At 56.3% G+C, this 24,664-nt stretch overlaps 10 protein-coding genes across 10 annotated transcripts; 4 read left to right on the forward strand and 6 right to left on the reverse strand.

Annotated features, from left to right (window-relative positions):
* Positions 1–627: 627 nt before the first annotated feature.
* Positions 628–1,811, reverse strand: L226DRAFT_565598 (uncharacterized protein; the record flags this gene model as incomplete). Its single annotated transcript, XM_067683817.1, has 2 exons — positions 628–992; positions 1,046–1,811. The coding sequence occupies 2 exons, from the start codon at positions 1,809–1,811 to the stop codon at positions 628–630; spliced, it is 1,131 nt and encodes a 376-aa protein (XP_067541329.1).
* A 332-nt stretch (positions 1,812–2,143) lies between these two features.
* Positions 2,144–4,881, forward strand: L226DRAFT_549558 (uncharacterized protein). The gene is made up of 8 exons (XM_067682687.1): positions 2,144–2,467; positions 2,536–2,726; positions 2,783–3,265; positions 3,316–3,805; positions 3,863–4,090; positions 4,209–4,409; positions 4,504–4,593; positions 4,650–4,881. The coding sequence occupies exons 1-8, from the start codon at positions 2,266–2,268 to the stop codon at positions 4,676–4,678; spliced, it is 1,914 nt and encodes a 637-aa protein (XP_067541330.1). The 5' UTR covers positions 2,144–2,265; the 3' UTR covers positions 4,679–4,881.
* L226DRAFT_498444 (PCI-domain-containing protein) lies at positions 4,654–6,569 on the reverse strand. The gene is made up of 7 exons (XM_067677669.1): positions 6,480–6,569; positions 6,230–6,422; positions 6,034–6,175; positions 5,763–5,981; positions 5,449–5,705; positions 5,230–5,379; positions 4,654–5,160 (listed from the first exon to the last, which is right to left on the reverse strand). Exons 1-7 carry the CDS (start codon positions 6,531–6,533, stop codon positions 4,871–4,873), a joined length of 1,305 nt encoding a protein of 434 aa, XP_067541331.1. The 5' UTR covers positions 6,534–6,569; the 3' UTR covers positions 4,654–4,870.
* A 483-nt stretch (positions 6,570–7,052) lies between these two features.
* On the forward strand, positions 7,053–9,307 carry L226DRAFT_453467 (uncharacterized protein; the record flags this gene model as incomplete). The annotated part of the gene is made up of 3 exons (XM_067675128.1): positions 7,053–7,199; positions 7,261–7,374; positions 7,430–9,307. 3 exons carry the CDS (start codon positions 7,053–7,055, stop codon positions 9,305–9,307), a joined length of 2,139 nt encoding a protein of 712 aa, XP_067541332.1.
* A 493-nt stretch (positions 9,308–9,800) lies between these two features.
* L226DRAFT_453413 (uncharacterized protein) lies at positions 9,801–13,537 on the reverse strand (the record flags this gene model as incomplete). The annotated part of the gene is made up of 6 exons (XM_067675123.1): positions 9,801–11,849; positions 11,904–12,488; positions 12,540–12,626; positions 12,685–13,128; positions 13,178–13,340; positions 13,392–13,537. 6 exons carry the CDS (start codon positions 13,535–13,537, stop codon positions 9,801–9,803), a joined length of 3,474 nt encoding a protein of 1,157 aa, XP_067541333.1.
* Positions 13,538–13,775: 238 nt separating this feature from the next.
* L226DRAFT_529224 (Orm1 type endoplasmic reticulum protein) lies at positions 13,776–15,098 on the forward strand. Its single transcript, XM_067679555.1, has 5 exons — positions 13,776–14,086; positions 14,149–14,261; positions 14,321–14,475; positions 14,534–14,630; positions 14,703–15,098. Exons 1-5 carry the CDS (start codon positions 13,897–13,899, stop codon positions 14,853–14,855), a joined length of 708 nt encoding a protein of 235 aa, XP_067541334.1. The 5' UTR covers positions 13,776–13,896; the 3' UTR covers positions 14,856–15,098.
* Positions 15,099–15,231: 133 nt separating this feature from the next.
* Positions 15,232–16,603, reverse strand: L226DRAFT_549563 (NAD(P)-binding protein; the record flags this gene model as incomplete). The annotated part of the gene is made up of 7 exons (XM_067682688.1): positions 15,232–15,294; positions 15,353–15,665; positions 15,732–15,956; positions 16,017–16,081; positions 16,137–16,154; positions 16,210–16,239; positions 16,301–16,603. The coding sequence occupies 7 exons, from the start codon at positions 16,601–16,603 to the stop codon at positions 15,232–15,234; spliced, it is 1,017 nt and encodes a 338-aa protein (XP_067541335.1).
* A 548-nt stretch (positions 16,604–17,151) lies between these two features.
* On the reverse strand, positions 17,152–18,486 carry L226DRAFT_608111 (uncharacterized protein). Its single transcript, XM_067685886.1, has 2 exons — positions 18,463–18,486; positions 17,152–18,406 (listed from the first exon to the last, which is right to left on the reverse strand). Exon 2 carries the CDS (start codon positions 18,390–18,392, stop codon positions 17,238–17,240), a length of 1,155 nt encoding a protein of 384 aa, XP_067541336.1. The 5' UTR covers positions 18,393–18,406; positions 18,463–18,486; the 3' UTR covers positions 17,152–17,237.
* A 385-nt stretch (positions 18,487–18,871) lies between these two features.
* On the reverse strand, positions 18,872–19,770 carry L226DRAFT_119582 (uncharacterized protein). Its single transcript, XM_067672192.1, has 2 exons — positions 19,190–19,770; positions 18,872–19,108 (listed from the first exon to the last, which is right to left on the reverse strand). Exons 1-2 carry the CDS (start codon positions 19,523–19,525, stop codon positions 18,959–18,961), a joined length of 486 nt encoding a protein of 161 aa, XP_067541337.1. The 5' UTR covers positions 19,526–19,770; the 3' UTR covers positions 18,872–18,958.
* A 582-nt stretch (positions 19,771–20,352) lies between these two features.
* L226DRAFT_529226 (uncharacterized protein) lies at positions 20,353–24,330 on the forward strand. Its single transcript, XM_067679556.1, has 15 exons — positions 20,353–20,591; positions 20,653–20,712; positions 20,764–20,838; positions 20,904–21,046; positions 21,106–21,241; positions 21,304–21,312; positions 21,373–21,465; positions 21,520–21,660; positions 21,721–22,040; positions 22,107–22,578; positions 22,632–23,220; positions 23,295–23,474; positions 23,546–23,693; positions 23,751–23,810; positions 23,862–24,330. The coding sequence occupies exons 1-15, from the start codon at positions 20,556–20,558 to the stop codon at positions 24,163–24,165; spliced, it is 2,766 nt and encodes a 921-aa protein (XP_067541338.1). The 5' UTR covers positions 20,353–20,555; the 3' UTR covers positions 24,166–24,330.
* The last annotated feature ends 334 nt before the right edge of the window (positions 24,331–24,664 follow it).

Genomic DNA, 24,664 nt, shown 5'->3' on the forward strand with positions numbered 1-24,664 from the left:
CGGTGAGATGAACCTAACTGAACCGTGCCGAACGTAAGCAATGTCGCATCGAGGGAAGCTAGACAGTGCTGGAACAGCCGAGGTGAATGATACACCACCATTGTGCCCTCGAGAGGAGGCGTGCTACAGCCGGGCTAGGATATTGAAGGGGATGCGCATTGTTACGGCCATGTCGACAGGTCTCGAGATTCGCATCTAACAACCGGACAAGCGTCGCCTCGGGTGAGCTGCGCTCTCGACAATTCCTCTGCGATGGTCATCTGGATATTCAGGGACCAGGCCCAACATAGGACCTGGACCTGCGCATAAAGTCTAGGGCTATACGACTGATACGACTGACCTAGAACTGTATCTAGCACCTGCACGCCTCAGCTGATCTTTTTGCCAAGCCAGATATCCGTAGGGTTAGCAGCCTTGTTGACGACTTCACAACACAAAGACCAATTTAACCTGCAGCTTGACGCCTCACACTACTTAGGTCGGCGGGGAGCCGACTCATGTCAGACCGGCAGCGGAAGATGATATAGTTCGTGTAATAGGAGCAACGCCAACACGATGACAGGTCCTGTACGGCATCAAACACAGTCAAGAACTGTTTGATATGAGTGAGCTGAGAGCACTGACTGACTAAAGCTGTTGTGCCCAGTGCGAGAGCTGATGTTCCGTTACCACAGGGTCTTCGTCATCTTCCGACATCGGAATCTCTGCCTCATCTCCTTCTTCCCGAACCTCGCCATCGACCCACCACCCTGGGGCGGACACGATAGCATCGAGCCAATCCTGCTTGATGCGGTCTTCCCAATAACCGTAACGGTATACCCGGTCCTCCAACAGCTCCAAGTGTATCCCGGGGTGAGGCTGAACTCTCTGCAGCTTCGCGAGGAAGTCGAGCCCAGCATCAGGCGTACCTAACCACGACAGGGGAACTCCGCGCGGCTGTATGCGGATATGTTGAAGGAAACGATGTTTCGGGGCGAACGTGGGATGTGAACCTGCTGTGAGGATGAGGATTGAGGGGTTGTATATAACGGGCAACGCGGCGCACCTTGGCCAAATGATCCAATCTGGGACTGTAATTCACAAGGCAGCGTATAGGCGGAATGAGTGACGTCTGAGAGCCGCAGGAAAGTAATCGCAGGAGCATGATAGGTCCAGGAGGAGATAGATGCGTTCCAGCATATGATGTGAAGACGTCTTAGATCGGGTAGGCGTGGAGGGAGCGGGGACGAGGAGACCTTACATGGCATGTGCGGTGGAGGTCCACAGAACGTAAGGTCGGTTAAGAAGGGAAAGCACGGAGGGAATTGAATAGCCCGAAACTCCCATGAGTGGACGACCGACAACGCGCGTAGGGCAGGGGCGACCCTAAGTAGTAGACGGTATATGAGCTCCGCGATCTTCTTGTCGACAGCTTCTTGCAATGTCAGCCATACGCGCCAATGCGGGTCGGTAGGAATTGGTGTTGGCAAATATGGGTGAAGACCCTCCCAGCGAGGTGACTGTCCATCTCTAACCTTGGTTATCTCCTCCCCGTCTGTCCATGTCGAGATGTAAAGATTAGAGACGTGAATGGGAGCAACCACGCGTTCTTTCTCCAGGAGGTTGAGGAAAGCTTCGATCTGCCTGTGCCCAGACAACGCGACATTGCGGAAGCGGACGGTGCGAGCGGCCCTGTGGGCACACTTGGACACGAGAGAAAGTGAGCGTCCGGTGTATCCTCCGTCGGTACAGGCGTGCGAGAAGATACGCTCGATCAGTTCGGTAGGAAGATCGCAAATGCATGCAGGGTGGTCTGTTGAGAGGTCGAGCATCGGAGGACGAGAAGGGGGTGTCACTGTTTCAGTGGAAGGACCTGAGGAGGACGAGGATGCAGTATCATACTCAATATATCTGGTTTCGCGTCATGGATGGGGAGAAATGGACAAAACGGTGTATACCTCGGGGTCGGGGATGCTGACCGTGTATGCTCCAAATTCGGGCGCGGTGGGAAGCACTGGGTGCCCGTCGCAGTGCCCGAGGCGCAATTCCCCCGCTTATCGGGTCGCGGGGGTGCTGATCTGCACAAGATGCATTCGACGGAGCGCAGGGCGTCGAAGGGCTCGAGAAAGCGTAGATTCGGTCATGTCAGGGATGGCCGAGGTCACAGAACAAGTCGTGGTCGCTGGTGGCAGTGGTGGGAAGCGCGAGCCTGGCGTGCAGGCTCAACTGGCAGTCCGGCACGCGCGGCAGCTAGTCCGTTTTTCTCTTCCACAATCTTCTCCCAAAATGTCCTCTGCCGAGGATACCACCCAGCAACAAACCGCTGGCTCTTCAAAACATGCATTCTCACTAGAGAACATTCTCAGCGCGGACCATGAGAACGTCGAGCATCCGACCGCCTCCAAGGACGCGCTGACCGGTGCAGGCGGGTGGGACGAGGAGGCTGGGCAGGAACACGTCGCCGCAGGGTTCTGTGTAGAATGCGAAGGTGCGCCCTTGTCATCAAGAGCTCACTGCTCTCGGGCGAGCGGGATTTGAGACCGACTCTGTGGCCAGATCAACCCGCCCAGGTCTCCTGCGAGACCTGCTTGGACAACTTTTGCGAGGTCTGCTTCGCCGCCCAGCACCGGAAGGGTACTCGCAAACGTCATGCCACGAAACCCCTGTCAGGTCCGCAGGAAAAGAAGGCCAAGGTGGAAGAGGGTGTGCCACCACCGGCCAACGGCGCAGCAGAGAACGGAGATGAGGTACGTGAACGTACACTCGTGTATTTCCTATCCCATTCAAGCCGCATCTTACTTAGATGCATGTGGATGAGGCTGCAGAAGACTCGGACGATGAACTAGAACGTGCCGCGACCGAGGCCGCTTCCTCGAAGATGGACATCGTTCTCTCCTCTCAACCTACACCTGGTTCGGCTGTCGGCGAGTGGTTTATAGAACGAGCCAAGTATATCCCTATGCGTCTCACGCTACAGGAGCGAAAATTCCTACGACTTCTAGAGGCCGCTCTCAACGTCTCCGAGTACACGGACAAGATTGATACCATTGGCTTCGGTCTCTCGAAGGCTAAGCGTATAGTACACCAGATCCGGGAGCTATGTGCCATTTTGTCCGGTCTTGTCCTGTCTGCGGACTACAAGAAGGGCCAGGATCTGTTCCAGGGTCGCGATTTCCAGTCAAACGAAGACTTTTACCAGGACATTTTCGAGCTCGGCCGACGCCACAAAATCATGAACCCTGACAAGATGCGTTCAACGTACGGGAAGCTGATCTACCTCCTGCAAGTGAGTACAATCCACAGCGCTCTTGAGTTCACTTCATCTAATTCTCGCAGGACAGCCAAACGCCTGAAGTGAAGGACCTGCTCAGCTTTTCCTGCGTCAAACCGATCAAGAGCGTCTACAAAGTATTGGAGCAACACGAGGCACTCGATCTACTCCGAGACGACCTCATCTCGATTGCGACGAAGGAGATCTACTCCGAAGGCCGCTCCCGGCGTGATATCCAGAAGGATATCAAGAATAAGGAGCGCGCAATCGAGACGCTCTCGTCCCGCTATGCTTGCAAAGGCCTCAACCAAGAGCAGGTTCGCCAGTGCATCTACTCCATCAGTGATAACCACGCGTTTCTGCGCACGAACCGTGACCCTTGCGATCGCATGATCGGATACCTGAAGGAGTACTTCCACCCGACACACCCGGAGAACTCCAAGAGCAGTCTTGCGATCAAGACGGGCAAGGGTGGCGCACGGCTCACGCATGACCACCAGAAACAGTACGCGTATGTGCTCCAGAGTTTGACTTTGTGGCGCGAGATCCTCCATGGTGCGTCCGTCTGACAATCTTGTGGTCGGCGGCTCGCTCACTACGTATAATGTACAGACATGTTCCACCTGTGGACGTTGGCGGAAGGTGACCTCCTTAGCGAGAACGTGCCCTACCGCCTGCGTGACACCGGCCAGGGCCTCAACCGCGTCCAAGCCGCGCCCAAGACCTCGCGGATGATGCACGCCATCCTAAACCGCGCCCAGAGGGCCATCGGCGCGTGGGTCGGCTCGTCCGTCATCCACATGGGAGACCACAACGTCCCGAATGCGCTCATGTTCATCGGTGAGTGACCCTCGTCCCCGAGCCTCCAGCTTTTGTCCGATGCTCAATGTCTCTGTTCACGCACTTCATCGGGTCTCGGCTTTGGTTTGATTGTGGTCGCGGTCGTCGTGATCCGCAGACAAGTACTCGCAGGTGTACCGCATCCTCCTCCCAATCTGCAACACGCTCTCGCAGATCCCCAGCCTTGCTGAGAACCCGGCGCTGCGGTCGTACATCGAGGACGAGTGGGGCTCGACGGAGGGCCTATCCCGCGAGATTCTTGCGGACTTCTTCCGCCACGGGTTCGATGGATCGGGGGCCGGAAACTACTTTGACGCAGGTGCGTACTCCGGTGGCCGCGCATGGTCATCGGGCATCGCTTGTTTTGCCGGGCCGGCCAGGAGAGCTCATCCCCGAGGGTCTTGCGCGTATAGGGTCTTGTATCGATGGCCGCTTGACGAGCGCCTGGAACTGGTGTTCGACACTGGAGAAGAAGCGGTTCTTCCCTGTATTCCTTCTCACCGGTAAGCACTAGTCTCTGTCTTTTGTACTTCCTTCCGGTTGACCGGATTGAACGCAGGTTTCATTGGTTTCGACGGAGAGTGGTAGAGGTTCTGAATGTGGACCTAGATATAGTTGTAGACGTTTCGCGCACTGTACACTCAAGCATCGAGCATCAAGATAGACCGCAGTATGGACTACTTTGCTACATTGTCTCAGGATACAACACGTCTATTACAACCTAGCACGAGTAGATTTTTGCACATCGTCTGCTCCCCTCACATCGCACCAATTGCAAGATCATGCCACAGCAGCTTGTGCGGCGACAGCAGGAGCCTCAATGACGGCAGGGGCCGCCGCCGCGTTCGCAGGAGCCTCAGCACCCGCACCTGCAGCAGCACTCGGGCCGCTCTTCTTGCGGCTCGCGGACACAGTCTCGAGAACGCTGGCGAGCCCAGCCTTCCACTCGTGCAACCGCTTCTCGAGGAGCTCCCACTGCTCGTGCTCGAATGCGCGAGCGGTTGCGCGGGTTACGTGCAGAGTCTGAGCGGTCTGCGAGAGTTTTCCGGTGAGAAGCCCTGCGCGGATAACTGTTGGCATGGTGCGTCAGTCCCTCCGGTCAATGTGGAAAATTTGAAGACAAGAATATGAGAACTTACCATCGATGACCCAGGACTCGACCTGAGATGGCTCAATCTGGAGGGCGGAGGCAATCACGGAATAGGGGATATCGCGGCCGACGTTCTGGAAGCCGAGCGTTGCAAGTGTCAGGAGGCGGATCTTGCGTTCCAGTTGTGAGCTCTCAAGCCCTGTAGACCCGATAAACTTTTTTCAGTACCCGCGTCACGCATACGGATGGATCTGAAGGACAAACGTACCATACTTGGAGAACGCGTCAGTGTGACTCTGCGCCCATGTCTGGTACTGTGCAAGACTGTCGTTGAGGAAGATCTGGAGGAGCGAGAAGAGCTCGTGGTCCTTCGCGGCGACGACGGCGTCGAGGCGGAAGAGGGAGTCGAAGTCGAAGTAGAAGGGAAGGCGGAGTGCGGTTGAGATCGCGTCGACTGCTGCGCTCTGTGCCGAGGAGGAGGGGAGGGAGCGGACGTAGGAGAGCTGGTACCGGAGGGATGTTGTTCTGCACGACGTGTCAACATATGGTTTGCGGTTACGAGGAACGACAGAGCAGACTCACGGTTGTCCGGCCTTTTGGAAGGCATCAACGAGGAGCTTGAGGAATGCGCTCTTCTCTTCTGAGGAGACGTTCCACTCTGACAGCCATTTGTCTACCTCGGCTTGGTCGACATTGAGCGAGTCGATCTCGTCGTTCGCGCTTGCAAGTTCGAGAAGGGTCTTGTATACGGGTAACCGGAGACCGGACTGTCGCGGGATGGCATTGAAAAGGTTTGAAAGTCTGCTCAAGGAAGGGATAAGTACTCTGGCATCATGGAGAGTAAAGTACACACATCCGGTACTTTGCGAAGGAGTGGTCGGGGGAGGATGAGATGGTACTGAGGAGAGAATCGAGGGGTGTGCGCGTTTCGGGCGCGTTATGGGGGAAAAGGGCGATGAAATGTGAGAACAGGAGGTTGAAGAAGCCCTCGATTTCTGTACCCGTTGTCTTGAGACATTTCCTTGCGCAGAAGGAATCGGAGGACGTACCCTTCTCGGAGCCACCACCCAGACCCTTCACCTCGGCGATGACAGATGCGAGGACTTTTCTCCTCTTCTCCTCATCCTCCTCGATCGGCTTTTGTCCTTCTGGCGTGGATACAGACTCTTGGAACGGTTGGATGTATGCAGCTCTGCCGTCCTCGGGTAGGGCACGCGCCAAATAATTTACGAGCTCGAGGATCTAGTCGAGATGGGCCTCAGTTGAGCACATCTTTCTCGTGAAGGTGGGCGGACATACCTGCTCTTCGAACGTGCCCTCTGCAAAAATGGATACTGAGTCTGTCGGGGCCATTTTGTGATCTCTGCACAGTCGAGGATGCTCGAAATTGAGAAGTACGCGGAGGCACAACACCTGCAAACAACCCATCTGCGATCGCTCTCGGTAGGCGCCCGTGGCCGAGCACTCGCGCCAGGGAGTCGGACGGGCCTCGCGCGTTGTCGCGTACTTTGTATGCAATCATGAACAGCCGGCAACATCGTGCGCGAGTGCGAGCACGCTACTGCATGCGAGCGACGTAAGTGCGCGGGCAACGCGCGAGTGAGCGAGCGACGATCTGGAAGACGGGACGCAGCCGGAGAAACTCGTTTTAGTGCCGCCCAGTTTCGCAAGCCTGGCCTCGGAGTCGATCTTCTCCGCACCAGCATGTCATCTCCTCTCCCCACACTGGGCTGGCCTCTCCTCTAGCTCTCCCTTGTACTGGCGACAAACACCCTCAGAGCTGCCTAGACTAGACATATTGGCCCTCTCGCAAAGACCGCCAGCTACACATCTCTGTACACCTATGCTAATCGTTGAATTCTTTCCGTCTCGATGTCATTCACCTTCAAATGGCCTCGCTTTTCCGACCAGTTTCACACCAATGCCATCCAGATGCTCGAGTCGGCCCTCAACAAGGGCAACAAGCCTCCCGTCATAGCAGACAGGATCGAGGTTGTGGAGCTGGAGATGGGCACCCAGGTGCGTATCCATACGACTCCTTCCCTTACTGGAAACTCACAACAATGTCTGGACACGCTAGCCTCCTGAACTCGAGATACGAGATATCGGAGAGCTCACCATGGACCAGTTCCGTGGTATCTTCCGGTTGACATACGCCGGAGATGCCCACATCGTCTTGCGGACCAAGGTTCAGGTGCGTACCCCGTCAAGCCCTGTGTTCACCCACGAATACATACCGCGTCATCCAGGCGAACCCTTTGAACCACAAACAACCCGATATACACCTCATGGGCGGGTCGCGCGGCATGCTCGCCGCCAAGCATCCACTTGTCGTCCCCATGCTCCTCCGGCTCTCGCACTTCCGACTGAACTCGTACGTCGTCCTCGTCGTCTCGCGCCAAAAGGGTATCACGCTCGTCTTCAAGACGGACCCGCTCCAGAACGTCGACATCAATAGCACCTTTGATTCCATCGCCGTCATTCAGAAGTTCATCCAGCGCGAAATTGAGGGCCAGCTCCGCCAGATGTTCCGAGAGGACCTTCCTGGTATCATCCACCGTCTCAGCCAGCAGTGGGTCAAGGCCAAAGTTGAGGCGCCATACCTCTCACGCGACCCTGTCGCGTCGCGCTCGCGCAGCTTCGAGACCGCGTCTGCCCCAGACATGACCTCGTTACGCATACCCCGGATGCCCCCGGTAGGAGTGGGCATGACGCCGAGCTTCATGCGCAGACCTTCTTCCATTGCTCCCATAGCGCGCCCTCGCTCCCCTTCTGCGCGTTCGATGTCCAGCACTGGCAAGCGACCTGCCGCGTCTCTCGTAACAACTCCCGCTTCTCGCGCACCCTCCCAGAGCCCAAGCCATCACCACCATCACCATCACCACGAAGGACCGACGTCATTCCCTGACATCGAAAACTACGATCCGACATATGGTTTGCGCGAAGAAGGCGGCCCAGCGAAAAGCACCTTCAGCAGCTTGCGCAATTTGTTCGCGCAGAATAGGGGATTGGCGGACCTTGCGGAGGAGGGCAGCGAGATCGACGACAACGATGAGACCGGCTCGTTTGATCCTGGCACTTGGGAGGATTTCCTCTCCGACGGCGGAAACATCGGGCCGTCGATCTCTGAAGCTGGGGACGTCACGGAATACGAGACTGTTCCCGCTGTCGGCGGCGGTACGATTACACGACCGCGCGTATACCACTCACAATCGCAGATACACGTCTCGCCAGATGGCGAGGTCGACGATGTACCACCACCGTCGCGAAGACCATCACTGGCAAGTCCCTCGCGTCAAGGGTCTCTTGCCTCCATGTCCATGCGCTCTCCTTCACGACCAGGCTCTCTCTATAACCCATACTTTGCAGGCATGACTCCTGTATATGAGTCTGTACCTGATGCACATCCGTATTCCCAACCATATTACGCGGAGTCTTCGACGGGGCCTCTCAGGCGTTCCCAATCGATCCCGCCCGTCCCCTCCCTTGACCATTCTCCCTTCCAGCGCCCCGGCAGTCCCTCTAGTCTGCAAACGCAACCGTCACGATCAAGCGATATGACCGATTCCGTGCCCACTCCGCCCCCTCCCGAGGAAACCGCTGTGCGCATCACGCGACCGCGCCGCCTTTCCGCCGCGTCCTCCAATCTCGAATCCATCGCGAGCTCGTTCGAGCAGCACCAGATGCCGGACCACCCTGATCCGAAGATCGTCCTCCGCCCAACGCTCAACAGCAGCGTGTCGAAACTGTCCACGCTCAGCCACTCGAACCACACCCTCTCCCCATATACGCGCACGCTCGAGCATTTCACGGTGCGCTCCGTGCCCCCGCGCGAGACGAACTCGTCCGGGCAGGCTTCGGTAGCGGAGCGGCAGCCCGTCAAGGCGCGGCGCAAGCGCATACACCGACTGGGCGGGAAGAAGCCGGCAAAGCCTCCCGAGCCGACTCCCGACGTGTTCGACGAGAGCGCGCCGTCGTCCCCGCCTGGGTCGCCCGCTCCACCGTCCGAGTTCGACGCGTCCGAGATGGACCGCTACTTCCGCTCGCGGGACGATTTGATACCGCGATACCCGAATCTCCATCCATCACATGTTCGCCGACGAGTACCGTATCCTGGACCGTCATGACGATGACCCGGGACGTTTCTTGCATGCATCTGCCACGCTTCGTGATATAGGACCTCACTCCATAGTTTCGTGTATTGTAGTCTTCGGCCGCCCATTGTCGTCGTAATTTGCAATTGTAAACGCACGCTTCGCCTCCGTCCATCGTCCACGATCCCATCTTGCACAGATCTTCATCTTGCGCATTGATACCCGACGCTTGACACCTTCGCGACGGTCTTCACTGGACCTTGGCTGTTGTGACTCGTAACCTTCACATCGGACTGAACGCAGGCCCGAGCTGCGGGAATGTCTCCGGAACCACTGGGGGGAATTGCATTCCAGCTGCTGTCGCTGCTGCTAGGTTCACGCCTCCTACTCCTCCGACGTTCAGGCCTGCCTGTCCGGGCACAGGCATGATGAGGGGATCTAACGTAGGCGAGGAGCTCGCGTTCTCGAAATCCTGTACAACATAAAAAGAAATGATGGGTATCATATCAGTAGGTGGCAACAGAGGTCAAACGACCATCGCTACACCTACGTCCACATGCATGCTCGGGAGCCTGCTTGTGTTGGCGCGCGCAGAGGACTGGCGCAGCTGCCTGAAATCGTTGTTCGAGTATGTTTTTGTGAGCCCTGTCGCGGCGGGCGAGTGCAGGAGCGCGGACGGGGACACCGTCACAAGCCCGAAGACGTCTTGGTTCAAGACGCGGCGTGGGGGAGTGGAGGGTGCGGGGGTATGTTGGCGGAGGAGGTCTTCGAGGTCGTGAATCGACAACTCTACTCTGTCAGGAAGCTCTGTCGTCTTCGGTGGGGGCGTGCTAGTGCTGCTGCCGCACACGATCTCACAAGAGACCGCCTCGAGGCGCTCCGCCCAATCTGCAGGCAAGGTCGCAGATAGACGGTCCCGGAAGTTCGTGAACTGGTCGGAGGAAATCGTTTGAAGGTCGGCCATCCGAGGAATCGTCGTCGCGGTCTTCGTCACCCACTCCAAGAGGGAGACGAGCGCGTGAGATGCTTCACCTTCGAGAGAAACAGGTTGTTCAGTCAGTTCCACGACCAACCGCCCAATTTCTCTGGTGACCTTGGTAGGGTCGAGGTAAGACGGGGTGATGGTAGCGAGGATTGTCACGGCACGCTGTAGCCGTCGCTCGATTCGACTAGTAGTGAGCTCCGGCGCTTGCAGCGACCGCCACAGAGCAGAGACAAGTGCAAACCGCAGCTCGTTGTCGAAGGCCTCGTAGCCTGCAGCGATGATCTCCACAACCTCTCCCAGGTGTGGTGGGGAGAGGCGAAGATCGAGAAGGCACACAATGGTAGAAGCGAGGATATGAGGGGCCTCTTCGGCAGCGACGAGGCCGTCCATGACCCAGTTTGCAGACGGTCCTTGTAGGACATCCGTGAAGAACTTGAAGAAAAGCGCAACCTGACTCTGCGCAATGCGCCGCTTGGCCATCGGAAGCGAGTCGTCCCGTAGTGATTGGACAGTACTGGAGACTGCCTTGATTTCCTCCAGGAGTAACCACTCCCCGATGCTAATGGCGCCTTGGTCGAGCTCGGCGAGGCGCCGGACGAAGTGAACCTTATTTTCCGTGTCGAGCGCACGACTGAAGGCAGAAAGATCCGGGAGCAGCATTGGGATCACATGATTAATCCACAACGTCCGTTGCTCTGCCGTGCATTCTACCGCCGGCAGGAGGTAGTTGAGGAGACAGAAGACTTGCAACAGGTGGTGGGTAGGGTCGAGCCCGCCGCTATGGAGGCCATGGTCCAGGAGGGACCGGAGAACAACCTGTGCGCCGGGTTTGCCCTCGGAAGAAGGAGCGTCTTGCTCAGCCAGTATGCGCACGATATCGATGCATGATTGACTGGCGCACTGGGCAGCAACTGAGGGCTGGCTGGACTGAGCGTACAACATGTCCGCGGCATCCGCGCATGCGAAGAGATCGGCAGCGTTCGCGGTGAGAGTTCGCAAAAGGCGTGAAGGAAGAGGGAAAGTGGGCACTAGGCGTAACAGCAGTCGCAGAATGTCGTCCGCGGTCCAGAACAGGTGTGCCATGACGTCCTGGCCTATTCGAGGAGGTGGTTGTAGGAGGGAGAACTGGGTGCGAATTTCTGCGACCGTCGAAACGAGTAAGTCGCATAGAGCGGTTGTGAGGCTGCAGTTGGCTTCTTCCCAAAAGTCGTCCAGTACGCGGAAGTCTTCGTCCTCATCCAACTCCCGCTCGATGTACGCGAGGGCAACTCGTAATGTGCGCAGGCTACCGAAGGTTGGAGGGCGCTCCAGGGGTCGCAGGAGCTCATCCACTGCCCCTGAAAAGCCGTCATCGACCACGAATGCCGCCTGGCGCATTGACACCCTCTCTTCATCCGCAATGTACGACGTCAAGGTTCCGACGTTCAAAATGCACTTGACCAGGTTAGAACGAAGGATAGCACGGGGGTTCTTCGCAAGATTGACGAGGATATGCTCTGCGTCGATGCCTGACTGCGTAGGAGGGTCGAGATCCATCATGCATTCAAGGCGGAAAGTCATCTGCCGAAGGAGCAGGAAATGATTCACAATCTGGGCTCGTTGATTAGTGCCAACTTCAGCAATATAGAGTCCGGCGATTCGCACCTCTCGGTATCCATCAACGCCCTGCCAAAGACGCAGTACACCAAGTGTTCGCGCACGGCAGCGCTCATCAGGGAGACTATCTGACCATGAGTAGACCGCCATTACGCAAGCGACTCCGACGAATGCTCGCACAAAGGCCACAAACTCGTCCTGGGACGGTGTGACAGTAGTAGGCCTGTGAGACAACAGATGAGGCAGAGTGACTGGCAGCACGGGGTTCTCAGCCAGGCTTGAGACGACCTCGTTATGTGCGATCATCGATTCCAGCCAGATACCGAAGGATTGCTCTTCGGTTCCAACCTCTTGCAGCATTCTGGCCGCGCTCAGGAAGTCCCCTTGCGTGTTAGAGAACGTATCCTCGAGGACGGTCCACCCATGTATACGTGCAATCAATTGCTTTGCGGCGGCTCGTGTCTCGTGGTTGTTATTCGGATCGTTCGAGATGGAAGATGCGAGACCATGGAACCAGTCTCTGTCGAGACGCTTTGCAACGTCTATATTCGATGTCGCGTATACGAGCCTTAGCAAAGTCGTTTCGTCCTCGAGCGTGGACAGGTCAAAGACCTTCGAGAGATCAATCGCATCCTACTCATAGCATTTAATATTTGCGTTCATACCAGGATGAACAGAACTGACCAGGAGGCTTCGAGCCAAGGACGGATGCTGACAGGCAGTGTGGCACAGCAAACCGGCAACGAGGTATGCTTGACTCGCATCTCGATCCTGATTCCGGCGTTAGTGTGAGCGGAGTGAATCTGAACGGCGTGACTGTGCAGCCCACCTTGGGATTAATGCATCGAGCCACCCTCTCAGCAAAACGAGACACTGCTTCAGAAGAGACATTGTCAGGGACAGGCCGAGTGGTTAACCTGAAGGCCTTCTCCAGGTCAAACTCCGCCATCTCTTCGTCGAGGTCAGGATGGAGGTAAGGAAACTCAGGGAGGTCCCAGTCATCATTGGGAGGCTTCAAACAAAAGACCAAACGAATGACGAGCTCGAGCTCCGGCGCATCTGGAATGAGCTTGAGGAGTTGTCGTGCCAGCTGAGTCGGGTCGCGTGCAGTAGCGGGATCCAGAGAGGGTGCAAGGGGTACCGGACTGACGGAAGGCAGAGGTCGCGGCTCGTACGTTGTAGGGGTGGTGTCGGTATCGGACACGAGCTCTCCATAAATAGCCATCGACACAGATTCGAAGGACCCCCTCACAATCATAAGACGCGTAGCATACTGCGATGACGCGTCAGCAAGAACGAACACCCTAAGCCTCGCTACCCACCTCCAATCCCATGTCCACTGTGAAGTCCTTCCAACCGCCAGAGTACGCGATGGAGGTCGGCACAAGCGCATTGGAGGGCTTCGGCTTCTCCTTAGCATTGGGACTAGTTACGACATGTGCGTTGAAGTATACGTCCAAGAAGAACGCTCGCGGCTCTGTCCGACTAGGCCATTGCTCTCAGGATTTGGTGTAGCACGTGGAGACGGACACGCACCTCACAACATCCGGACATTGCGAGAATGGTTTTGCATCTGTGGGGAATATACGGATAGACTTCACGTGCACTGGGGAGGAGAACCGGATGGCGGCCAATCCGCCCTTCCCGGAGGGTTCGAGCGTACACCACTGCAGCAGAACCATCTTCACGGTCGCATTCGGTGGACAAAGACAACAGAGAGCAGACAAGAGAGCGACGAGAGCGGTGCGGAGAGGACGAGCAGACGAGAGGGTATCCGTATCCTGAGAGTGGCGGGGAAGCGTGCGCTCGCCCGACGCCTCGAGATGACATCTTCGTCCGAAAGGGGAAGCCGGCGGGCGTCTCAAGTCCGCGCAGCACATAATGGGCGCCTAGGAATATACTGAGCCCACCCGCGGTACCCGAAGGCCACGACGACACTCGTCCGCGCCGAGCCTTCCAACACATCGCACCATATCCTCTTTCCCCCTCTAATTCGCTCCCTTTTCCTTCGTTGCTCAGTCTTTGCTCTTGCTCTCGTAACATGGAAACGCCAGCAAAGACGTCTACCATCAGCCCCAGAAAGTCTGCAAGCCCCGGCTTGACAGTCCGGACAGGACGGGAGCGCAGCAGCAGCATCGTCAAGGTCGAGAAGCTCGAAGAGGAGTCCCAGGCCGACGTGATGGACCAGAGCGTGTATGAGAACCTGAATGCGGAGTGGGTGAACCGCAAAGGTGCGACTCCGTCCATGTGAGGTCCTCGCACGAGACTAACGTTCGCGACCCCTTCTTCCAAGGCGCATGGCTCATTCACCCCGTTCTCATATTCGCCGGGAAGGTCGTGATCGATACTATCCCTGGCATGCGTCAAGAAATCAGCTGGACCCTCGTGAACCTTCTCTACCTCGGGGTGAGTACGCCACAATTTGCTGCCGCCACCGAGCACACTCAATTTCAACCCTGTTATAGTTCTCGTATCTCATGTTCCACTACGTCACTGGGATCCCCTTTCACTCTGACCTTCACGGAGGCGTGTACGATAACCTCACGCTGTGGGAACAGATTGACGAGGGTGCCCAGTATACCCCCGCGAAGAAGTGGCTCTTCATTGTGCCCATAACATTGTCAGTCAACGACTTTTCCTTTGTCCTCAAGTTATGGTCCTTATGCAAGTTGACCCAGATTCCTTGCTTCGACGCATTACACACATTACGATCCCTGGCTGTTTGCAATCAATATCACTGCGCTCGTCTTTGTCCTGATCCCCAAGCTCCCCGCGGTAAGGATAGGTTTTGCCTTGACTGCCTCCCGTCCATTATTCCGATGCGGATTACTGACAAATATCGATTAGTTCCACCGATACCGCGTGCGGTTTATGGTGCCCGACGACCCTTCCGGCGTCGGCACGCCCATCACGCCTTCCTTCCCTCCATCCGGCTTCTCGACCCCCACACGAGACTCCGTCCCACCAATCAACATCAGCGAAGTAGACTCAAGGCTATGACCTACACGATATCTCCTCACTCTCCATCTATTTGGACTGGTAGACACCGTTGGCAAATTCACGTGGTCCCCGAATCCCTGTCCCGTACTTATCCTGCCTCGTATGCAGGCTTTCGTTCTTCTGTCACCTACTGCATACCACAATGAATCTGAGGTAATACAAGGGCCACTGTCGTATTAATGGGCTTTTGCTACAGCGAATGGTACACGCATCTATAACATTGACACTTCTCTCCTCATCATGCCGCTGGCGCTCTGAGGTCTCAGGATGACGGTGCGTCACTTATCATCTTGCGGTACTCCTGCAACCGGAGTCTGTACGAGGTTGGGACATTGTATCAGCCAAGACATTACGGACGAAAATGGTGCGCGTGTGCTTACAGGTTCCTCAGCAGCATCATGATCGTGACCTTGCCAATCGTGGGCAGGTAGAGGGAAGCCTTCGCAGATGCACCGTGGATCAATCGCCGAGCGTCGTGCAATCGCGCGCCGACGTACCTTCTCTCTTACGTCAGTCTCGAAGTTCTTGTCTGCAGCGACGTTCACGCAGACGCAACCGTCCTTCAGCCAGGCTGTCTTGACCTTGTAGTCGGGACTCGGTACAGCCGACACGACGACGTCCGAGAGCGCAAGGCACTCCTGCAGCGACAGCGTCGAGGGATGCACGATGTGCCGCGGGTGATATTTGCGCTCTTCGGGGCTCTGCCTTGGTCGCTTGGTGTATTCCTGGATGGAGTCGATGTCCACTGAGAATACACGTGCACCGTCATTGGCCAGCAACGCGGCGAGCGGGCGGCCTACAACTTCCGACCTGCGGTGTCACGTCAGCGACGCTGAGTGCAGCCTTCGGCTCGGCGTATATGCTATGTCTGCGCACCTGTTGATTACGGCGATAGTCTTACCGTACGCACGGTCGCCGTACGGCAGAAGTGTGTTATACACGCCGATAAACTCAAGGCATTTTACGATGGCTAGGGGCGTGCACGGAAGGATGGACTTCACGTAACCCGCCGGAGGCTGATCGTTCACCGCGGGCGGTGCGTCCGCAGCGGAGGTCGATGGCAAGGACGACGCTAGGGTTTTCGGCTGGAGGAACCGGATACTGGAACGATGTGAAGTTCGTTTGAGCGAATACTCCGGGTGACGTCACGGCGATGCGCACTTATGGTATAAGTTATAGTGGAACTTGAAGTTGAGTCCCTCCACGTCCTTGAACGGGGACACGATCTGCGCATATATGTCAGACTACCGCACCGAGGCGACCTGTCTGGTGTAGCTCAACCTGCTGCAGGTAATGATCCTGTAGAACGTGATGTCGTAAGCTTAGTCACATTGTCCCATACGAGACGACATACCTGTTGCACGCCAAATATAGGGTAGTAGACCTGTTTGTGTGGCGCGTTCCATTGGGCAGTGTTTGCGCGAAGAGCGGAATCCGAGACATACCATGATGCCGTCTACACTTTCATCCTCGTTGGCCTCTATGATGGCCTCCTCCACGTCCTCACCGGGGGCAAGCGACTCGTCTGCTGCGGCGCCGGTCTTCTTGAGGACGAACTCCACGCCAAGCGCATCGCACTGCTTCTTGGTAAACTCGGCATAGAACTTGCTGGGGGCGGCACTCGTGGCGAGGATTCCAACCAATTTCGGCTTACGAGGTACGGAGGAGAGGGCAGACTTGATCTCTGTGCGGAAGGTCTCCGCGATCGAGTCGGCCTTGAGCAGCACGCCCTTTCCTTCGGTAGCCATGGTCCTCAAGAGATAGAGAATGCAGAGACGAGGTACGCTGGTATGAGCGGAGAGGAGTCTAGCAGAAATACGGACCAAGGAGTTTACAGGAGAGCTTGGAAGAGGAGCAAATTGACTCATTGAATCGATTAGCTGCAAAAATCACGGTCAGGTGACCCGGACGCGTCCTCGTATAAATCTAGCCGAGACGCGTCGCCAGCCCACCCCACGATCGTCGCTCTCCCCCGTTGCTCCCCCGCATAGGCCATGCTCAAGAAGTGATGCACATTAAAGTGATTTTTATGGTGTGTGTCCTCGTACTTCTTCTAGGCGGCCCTGTATGCCGACGAGACACCCGCAAGCTGAGCGAAATGCTAAAGTCTGATAGCCGGGTAGGCGGCTGTCCCAAGTTCAGTAGTGGCAGAGGATGGTACAACAAACAATCCCCTCGCCTTTTACTAGGGGATTCCGTGGACCGTCCTCACCTCAATGCCACACTACGAATTTTTCAGATTATATGAACCTTGAGTTCAGCCGAGTCTCTATTTTTCTGCCACCAAAACTATTTAAGGTGGGGTTACTTGCGGTCAACCGCCCCGTCATCTTCCATTTATATTTCATGTATGCATACCGAATGCGAACACGTGCTGAAGAATCAGTCGATATACTCCACGCTGACAGCCTTCGGTCTCTCTGGAGGACCCTCAATTCCCAGTTCTTCCTTGTCAGACGTGACCCAACAGCCCACGTCGCCATCCATACGCTCATGCCAGTCCTTCTTCAACCTTTGGTCCCATCGCGGCTTCCGCATCCAGCTCCGCTCCAGCATGACCATACGCATACCCGGCACTTGGTTGCACGTCCGCTCCAGATCCCTCAACCGGCTGAGGAGGTTCGCCCACTGCGTGAACGCCGAAGGATCGTCGCTGAGGCGTGAAGGCTGTATGGCATAGATCACCACGTGTCGGAGCTTGGGGAACCTGGCCGCGGTGGGGATGACTGGTCCGGAGCTATCGCGAGCTGTCGTGCCAGCTGACCGCATGCGCTCGGTCAGGGTCCTAGGGATGGGAAGCCCAAGCATCTCTGCAAGCGTCTTTGGAAGTTCGCCATCCAGGTAGGTGATCCCGGACAGGCGCAGGTGCGTCAGCCCGGTCCCGCTGAGCTCGCAGAGGCTGTGGAGGATATTCTGGGCACCGAGATGGCCTATGTCAGCCAGTACGGCATGGAAGCGCTTGAGCGACGGGAATGGGACGTTGTCGCTCGGCATGCTGCAGTGTATGGATGTTGGGACCGCCGTGAACGACGAAGTGAGTGGGTGCCTCCATACGGTTAGCTCCTCCAAGACGGGCAACGCCACAGTGAATGGGCGGAACGGGGTGAATTCTCCGGATACATTTGGGTAGAGACAGAGGGTGCGGAGGTGCTTCGCCGCGATGGAAAAGAGCGCGTTCACGGCGTTTGCGGAGAAGTCGATTCTGTCTGTCACTTGACGGCGACGACGGTCGCCGAGTAGATGGTACTGGCTCTTGGGGATGGCTCCGGAATAGACGTCGGGCGTAATGAGAAGGTGTTGTATCCTGGGCTTGCAGTCTGGCGGTTGTCGATTGAGCGCGTCGAGGAGGCGGACGACCTTTTTGGTTCTGGGCAACGATAGCGAGTTGAAACGAAGGTTAAGCGACTGGTCGTGAAAGAACCGGCAGGAGAGGGCGAGGGCTCTGCCTGTGCGACCGTTATCTGTGCAAGCGCGCCAGATGATTTCCTGCCAGATCTCGTTTGGCAGTCGGTCGATTCCCTGAGGGGGCGCAGCCATGGATATAATGTGGCCTGTGAAGTACTGTGAGGATCTCATGGAAGAAAGCGGGGCCGAACATCATGCGTACCTATTCCTGCGGTGGAGAACGTGGTGGTTGGAGTGCAAGTTGTCACGATCGGGCAGCGGACGCCTCCCTTAATACTTGCCACGAGGCCAACAAACTAACGGATTCTGTCGGAGGTTGGCCGGCTACGGACAAAGCTAATGATCTCCTTCTCCGCAAGCCATTCAATGATGCCAGGAAAAGGATGACCTGCCCATTGCTAGTGTTTGCGCTCATTGCATTGTGAGTGCGCGTTAAGAGGCTCCGAGAAGAACTCCCAGATTGACGAGGCTACAGAGAGCGATGTAGACAACTTGCTCCTCAGCAGGCTTGAGATTACAAACATCATGGTGAACGAACCGTGGAGCTTTACCGGCTGAAGATCATCGCGTGCCTGTCATGCATATGAACAGCTCACTACGGGATGTCCCTTGCTGGGAAGCGACGATAATATAGTTGAACTGGGCAGTGTGCATTATCCTCAGTATAGGCTGGAGGGCAGGCAATTGATTCTCCGGTGCTATACGTAGGTCAGCCTCGGCTGGGCCGATACGAAGATATTCCAGAACGTGTGGAAGCTCTGACAGCCCGCAGCGAGACCATTTTCAGTGAGACCTCCACCCTCGAGGAACGACCTAGGGAGGAAATGGAAGCACAGAGATTCTGGCCGCTTGTACAATGTAACATGAGAGTATACGAATGCATTCCTGATCAGATACCTGTAGCTGAAGTGTAACATCATGCGACTTACCCTCCTATAAGATGAGAGAAACATCTTCATGCGGATTAGTAACTCTTGGATACGACGCATTATCTTCGTTCTTCGCTCTCCACCCAGCATCCATTCCGACCTCCATGCGATCAATGGACGATGATGGACTGGAGGTGGCCGGCATTGCCTGACTTGAAGTGGCCGTGGGGCCCAGATTCGATTGCGTGAGATCGGGAGGATGTGAGGCACATACGCCTCAATGGTGAGCTCCGCTAGAAGAGGTAGGAGCGAACAAGGGAAGGGAGCAAAGCGGACAATGTGTCCTCCACGAGGTAGAGCGTCCGCAGGGTGCGCGCGATCAAGGCGACGAGTCATAGCGGCCACGAAGGGTACGCGCCACTGCTCGCTGAGAGCCCGGCAATTACTATCGTGACGCTGCCTCTCAAACTTCGTTATCCGCGTATATTCTGATCTTGTGTTGGCCTCGTAGAGAAAGCTGTTGAGGGGATACTCGTTGTGAGGATTTCAGTCGTCCGGTATTCTGCGGTAGGAGAACAGGGAGTTCTTAAGGCCTTGCAAAGAGTCGAGTGCGACGCAATGGGACCTTCAATGAGCAATTGTGTGTGGAGGAACTCGGAGGAGAGGGCCTCCAGATCGCGTAAGTCTCCGTTGCAATTGCCTCGAAATTCATGCCAACAAGTAGAAGTAAGGTCCGCAATGTATGCTGCGAGCGGAGAGAAGGTGACGAGCGTTGAATCGAAAGTATATGCTCATGATTAAAAATCGGCGTTGCTGAGATTCGAAGGTGCAGACCTGGTAAATCACAGGGGTTAGAACATGGAACGAACATCACGACACACCTTACGCCTCACTGCCGGAGTCACCTGTATGGCCTTAGTCGTTTGATACACTTGGCGACGTATACCCTATAGGTGGAAGGTTGCGACGAGACTTGAATATTACGAATGTTAGTGGCCGTTTCGCTGGTTTGTTGGAGGACTGCGCCATGCAGCAGGCGACTCCGGCTGCCCGGTTTATTCTCGTTAATCGTGCTCGCCAATACTATGGCGACAGTGCCTTCGAGTCGCTTGTGCAGAGTCGTGGTGTGCGGTGCCAGTGAGCAGGAGCGGGCCCGGGGCGAGCGTCCCGTCGCCGGGCCACCCGAAGTCGATTCCCTCTTCGGGCAATCGGGAGCAGCTGTGGCCCGTCGTCCGTGTTCGCACTTTGTTCGCCAACTTTCTCTCCAGTTCTCATCTCGTTTCTGCCATCACTCGCTGTTGGATAGCCGCAGACAAACATAGACAGCAACACTACATTTTCTGGCGAATCTTTCACTGCGGCTGATCAACCCTTCCCCACTTCTCCGACTTACTGCGCGGACGACATCGCGCGACATATCACCGCCATGGCACCGGCCACCCAGAAGCGAGCAGCAGCGAAAGTGCGTGTTTGCAGTGTTCTGCAGGCGTCAGGTCCTCATGGCGGTCTCGGCGACATTGTAGTTCTACCAGGAGGACATTGTGCAGCGGAAGGATGATCCGAACACATTCGGCGTGGTCCTGGTGAGCCCGCCACTTCCTGTTCACAGCTCAGTATGTCATAGGTTCCCTCAGAGATGCTGGCAAGATGCCGAAGACCTTCCTGCACCAGCCGATAACGTCGACCCTCTCATGAGGCCGCTTGTCCAGGTCCGTCTCATGCCACTTCCCCGCTATAACGCATGTCTTATCGTGTCCCGTTGGCAATGGAACAGGGCGAAGTTGGAGTGTCTTACTTTCCTCGGCCGGTGCGGGAGATCATCTCCGAGGACAAACTCGACCTCGTGGATCGCATGTACCAGCCCGGAGATCTGCTCAAACGCAGCGTAGATGACGTGCGGTCGGGGATTGTCACCAGGTTCGTTTGCCTCCGCTGCCATGCCCATGTGTATGCTCACTCGTGCGGCTATGCTGTAGTATGAACGTGCGAGGGCGGCTCGAGCATGCAATTAGCGGAGAGAAGTATCCCTCATGGCTGACTGAGCACGACGTTGAGTCTGCCGTGGAAGTAGACATGGGTGATTACGTCGTATACAACGATTGGGTTGGCCAGGTACGAATTGATGGTATTGTTGTTTCCGTGCCGTGGCATGAGTTGAGTATGGGTGTTGACAGGTCATAGAGGTCCGTATCACAAGCGTCCATTGGTCCGTCGCAGGGACAATACTGACGTCGATATGCTAGATGTTTGATGAAGCATGGATCGAAGTCACCGGCGGTAACCTGGTTCGCTTGCCGGAACTGAGTGCCCGACTGGCAATCGGAGAGAAGGGACCCGTACGTGCATTCAGTCAATCGGGCTTGTGAAGAGAATTCATTGTGCTCGTTCAGGATATCCTTCCCCAGCCCATGTCTACCGTGCAGGGACTGTTTGGTTTCCTTCTGGGCAGCACCAGACCAAGTACTGCAGATACGGTGGTTTCTGTCAAACACACTGTTCTTGCAATCTCTTGGCTAGCTATCAATCAGTCTGTACGTTGCTTGAATTTTGTGTGCTAGCTGACTGCTCATGCCGTACCTGAATGCCGATAGCTGACTCCGGAAGAGGCCGAGGCGAAACCTCGTCCACAGCGTATATGGCACGGCGCGGATCTAGGCAAGCTAACAGTCCTCTCCAGACGAGCAGAGGAAGCTGTTCGTGTTGGCGATCGAGTACGGATCAAAAATGACACCTCCGTACATACAACGCAACATGGAAAGTCCTCGGAATCGCAAGGTGTCATCACCGTAGATACATACATTGTGCAGGAGACGAAGAGCACTGTGAATGTTCTATGGCAAGATGGTACACGGGATGCTCTGGACACCCGCAACACAGTGCCTTACCTCAACCCTGATGAGTATGACTGTTGGTGAGTACCTAGAGCTGCTACATTTACAGCATGCCCCTAAGTATTCCTTACTGACGCGCTCTGCAGGCCTGGAGATCATGTCGTCTGGAAGACAGAAGATTCGAAACGGCATGTCGTGGTCCAGTCCGTCAACGCGCAGGAGCGGACTGCGCAAGTTCTGGTCGTGGAGACAGGAGCAATCGAACTGGCCTCCGTGCTCGAGCTCGACCCTCATGGGACGAACGACTGGTCCGCTGTAGCATCTTCCAACGACGGCTTAGGCGTCCGCCGGGGTGATCTTGTTTTCATCCACCGGGAAGGCACGACCAACGGCGTTGAGCCGCCCATGGTTCCTCGAATAGGTGAAGTAGAGGAGTGGGCACGCGAGCCTCCCCAGGTTGGCGCGGATGGGCACCTTGGCGGTTGGCGCCGTGATATGGCCAATATTGGGACGCGCATCGCGGAGAATCGGGGCAAGGAGGGCAGTGTGGAGGAGCCTCCGCTCAAGCGGCCAGAGAAGGGCGACACTTCGCTGAATTGGTTCGGTGAAGTCGTCGATGTAGGTGCACTTTCTGTTGATATCCTGGCTTGTGCTCATGATCCTCACTTCAGCTCCATCTTGATGGAACGATCGAGATTGTGCTGCCAAATGACGATAAGGTTACGTTGCCGTTGAACAGGCTAACACGACTGTATGACAGCGTCGAACAGTTTGAGGATCTCTGGGGAGACGACGAGGGCACGATCGACGAAGGCGAGGACGTTGAGGTTTGGGAGATGACCGAAGACGGGCGCTGGGTTGAGGGTGCTGCTGACGATGACGACGAGTGGGAGTCAGCTGAGGAAGGTGAAGACGAGGTGATGCACGACGCAATGGATGTGGAGGACGCAAGCGGGCAATGGTCTCCTTCGACGGACACCGTCATCCCCTCGCATGCCGAATTGGAGGCGGCGCAACCAGGAGACTCACGACCAGCCTCATCAAATGGTCGTCCTCAGTCTCCGGACGTACCGCAGGACGCAATGGATATCGAGGACGAGCCAGAGGAAGGGTCGAGCGAATGGCCTTGGAAGCGCTTCGAAGTTCTGCCCGAGGCACCACCAGATCACGCATTCTACAACACTATCCCTGCCCAACCATCACGACAGTTCTTGGCACGACTCTCGAAGGAGTATAAAGCCCTACGGAGCAGTCTGCCAGGTACGTTCCTTGGTCCGACCCAATCCACGAACTGGTAGTCTGACCGTGCGTCTCACCCTTCCCCCGCGTGGCAGACTCGATCCTCGTGCGCACGTACGAGGACCGATCGGACTTGCTGCGATCGCTGATCATCGGGCCTGAGAACACTCCATATGAGAACGCGCCGTTCGTCATCGACTGGATGCTCGACGCAAACTTCCCGCAGACGCCGCCGATAGCTCACTTCCTGAGCTGGACGAATGGGAACGGACGAGGTGCGTCGATCGTCTGTCGGGTCACTCTCACAGGGTCGAGGCTCATGCGAAATGTGTCTCGCTTCCGATAGTGAACCCGAATCTGTATGAGGAAGGGAAGGTGTGTCTGTCGATCCTCGGCACGTGGGCCGGGGACAAGAGCGAGTCGTGGAGCGCGGCGCGATCGTCGCTATTGCAGGCGTTCGTGTCGATCCAGGGGCTCGTGCTTGTGAAGGAACCGTGAGTCTCCTCGTTCCCTTCTCTTCTGCCTCTTGTGTCTGATATCTCGCTGGGCAGGTGGTTCTGCGAGCCGGCGTACGAGAAGCTGAGAGGAACAGAGGACGGCATGGTCAACAGGTGAGTTCTTCACGCACGATCTTCGCGGCAATACTTCTGACACGTTCGCAGTCGTCTATACAACGAGAAGGCGTATGTGCTTTCCCGAGGATTCGTCCGGCGTGCCCTCGAGATCCCGCTCGGCGGACTCGAGGCGGAGTTGAATTGGCTCTACTATACGAACGGGAAGCTGAAGAAGGTGCTGGACGACGCCCGGGCCCTGATCGAGAAGAGCAAGGCGACGAAGGAGGATACGGAAGCAGATCGCGAACTTGCAGTTCCACGACTATCTGGCGGCGGGATCATCACTCTGGAACGGACACTAGTCAAGCTGCAGGCGCTGCTGGACGCGTACCCTGGGTCGGGGGCGCGGTAGGTCGCATTCACGATGCAGGATGTCTTTCCCCGTTATTGGCCACTACTTATTCTTCTTGGGCTTTGTGTCGGTGTATTGTATTCACCGGTGCAGCGGATGCGCTCGGTGTACATAGAAGTCAAATTTCGTTTTCGGCCGAATCCTCGCACATTATCATAGACCCACGCAGAACTGTGGTGCACATGGATATGTACATATACTGTGCACAACTATCGCATGGTGTAAGACTTGTAACAGAGAGACGATCATGAGTCAGGTGCAGGCCCAAGAGTGGGAGAGCCAGGGAATATTCTGGGTCTGCTGCAGCGGAGGGGGCTAGCGGGAAGGGGGCCGCTGAGATGGAGGAATGCGGGCTCCACGACCCTAACCTCGCCGCACATATCACACTGCGCACCTCTCTAATCTATCTACCCTAATCTCCTTCCTCTGCTTTGCTCTCTGCGCCACTTTTAGTCTCTCTTGCGTTCTCTCTCTGCCTGCGCTTGAATCACATCTGCAT

The sequence above is a fragment of the Lentinus tigrinus genome (genome assembly GCF_003813185.1).
Source record: "Lentinus tigrinus ALCF2SS1-7 unplaced genomic scaffold L226scaffold_2, whole genome shotgun sequence".
NCBI classification, from domain to species: Eukaryota; Fungi; Basidiomycota; class Agaricomycetes; order Polyporales; family Polyporaceae; genus Lentinus; species Lentinus tigrinus.

Bases quoted from the DNA above. Each gene is read 5' to 3' on its own strand.
- L226DRAFT_119582 (XM_067672192.1), bottom strand. From the start codon at position 19,525: ATGACTCGTCGCCTTGATCGCGCGCACCCTGCGGACGCTCTACCTCGT. The intron at 19,109-19,189 runs GTAAGTCGCATG...ACATTGTACAAG, and splicing joins TTCTCTCATCTTATAGGAGG to CGGCCAGAATCTCTGTGCTT.
- L226DRAFT_498444 (XM_067677669.1), bottom strand. From the start codon at position 6,533: ATGGCCCCGACAGACTCAGTATCCATTTTTGCAGAGGGCACGTTCGAA. The intron at 5,982-6,033 runs GTGTGTACTTTA...TTCCTTGAGCAG, and splicing joins TCCTTCGCAAAGTACCGGAT to ACTTTCAAACCTTTTCAATG. The intron at 5,161-5,229 runs GTAAGTTCTCAT...CCATGCCAACAG, and splicing joins CGAGTCCTGGGTCATCGATG to TTATCCGCGCAGGGCTTCTC.
- L226DRAFT_608111 (XM_067685886.1), bottom strand. From the start codon at position 18,392: ATGGCTGCGCCCCCTCAGGGAATCGACCGACTGCCAAACGAGATCTGG.
- L226DRAFT_549558 (XM_067682687.1), top strand. From the start codon at position 2,266: ATGTCCTCTGCCGAGGATACCACCCAGCAACAAACCGCTGGCTCTTCA. The intron at 2,468-2,535 runs GTGCGCCCTTGT...CTCTGTGGCCAG, and splicing joins GTTCTGTGTAGAATGCGAAG to ATCAACCCGCCCAGGTCTCC. The intron at 4,091-4,208 runs GTGAGTGACCCT...CGTGATCCGCAG, and splicing joins GAATGCGCTCATGTTCATCG to ACAAGTACTCGCAGGTGTAC.
- L226DRAFT_529224 (XM_067679555.1), top strand. From the start codon at position 13,897: ATGGAAACGCCAGCAAAGACGTCTACCATCAGCCCCAGAAAGTCTGCA. The intron at 14,087-14,148 runs GTGCGACTCCGT...CCTTCTTCCAAG, and splicing joins GGAGTGGGTGAACCGCAAAG to GCGCATGGCTCATTCACCCC. The intron at 14,631-14,702 runs GTAAGGATAGGT...AATATCGATTAG, and splicing joins TGATCCCCAAGCTCCCCGCG to TTCCACCGATACCGCGTGCG.
- L226DRAFT_529226 (XM_067679556.1), top strand. From the start codon at position 20,556: ATGGCACCGGCCACCCAGAAGCGAGCAGCAGCGAAA. The intron at 22,041-22,106 runs GTGAGTACCTAG...CGCGCTCTGCAG, and splicing joins CCTGATGAGTATGACTGTTG to GCCTGGAGATCATGTCGTCT. The intron at 23,811-23,861 runs GTGAGTTCTTCA...ACACGTTCGCAG, and splicing joins GAGGACGGCATGGTCAACAG to TCGTCTATACAACGAGAAGG.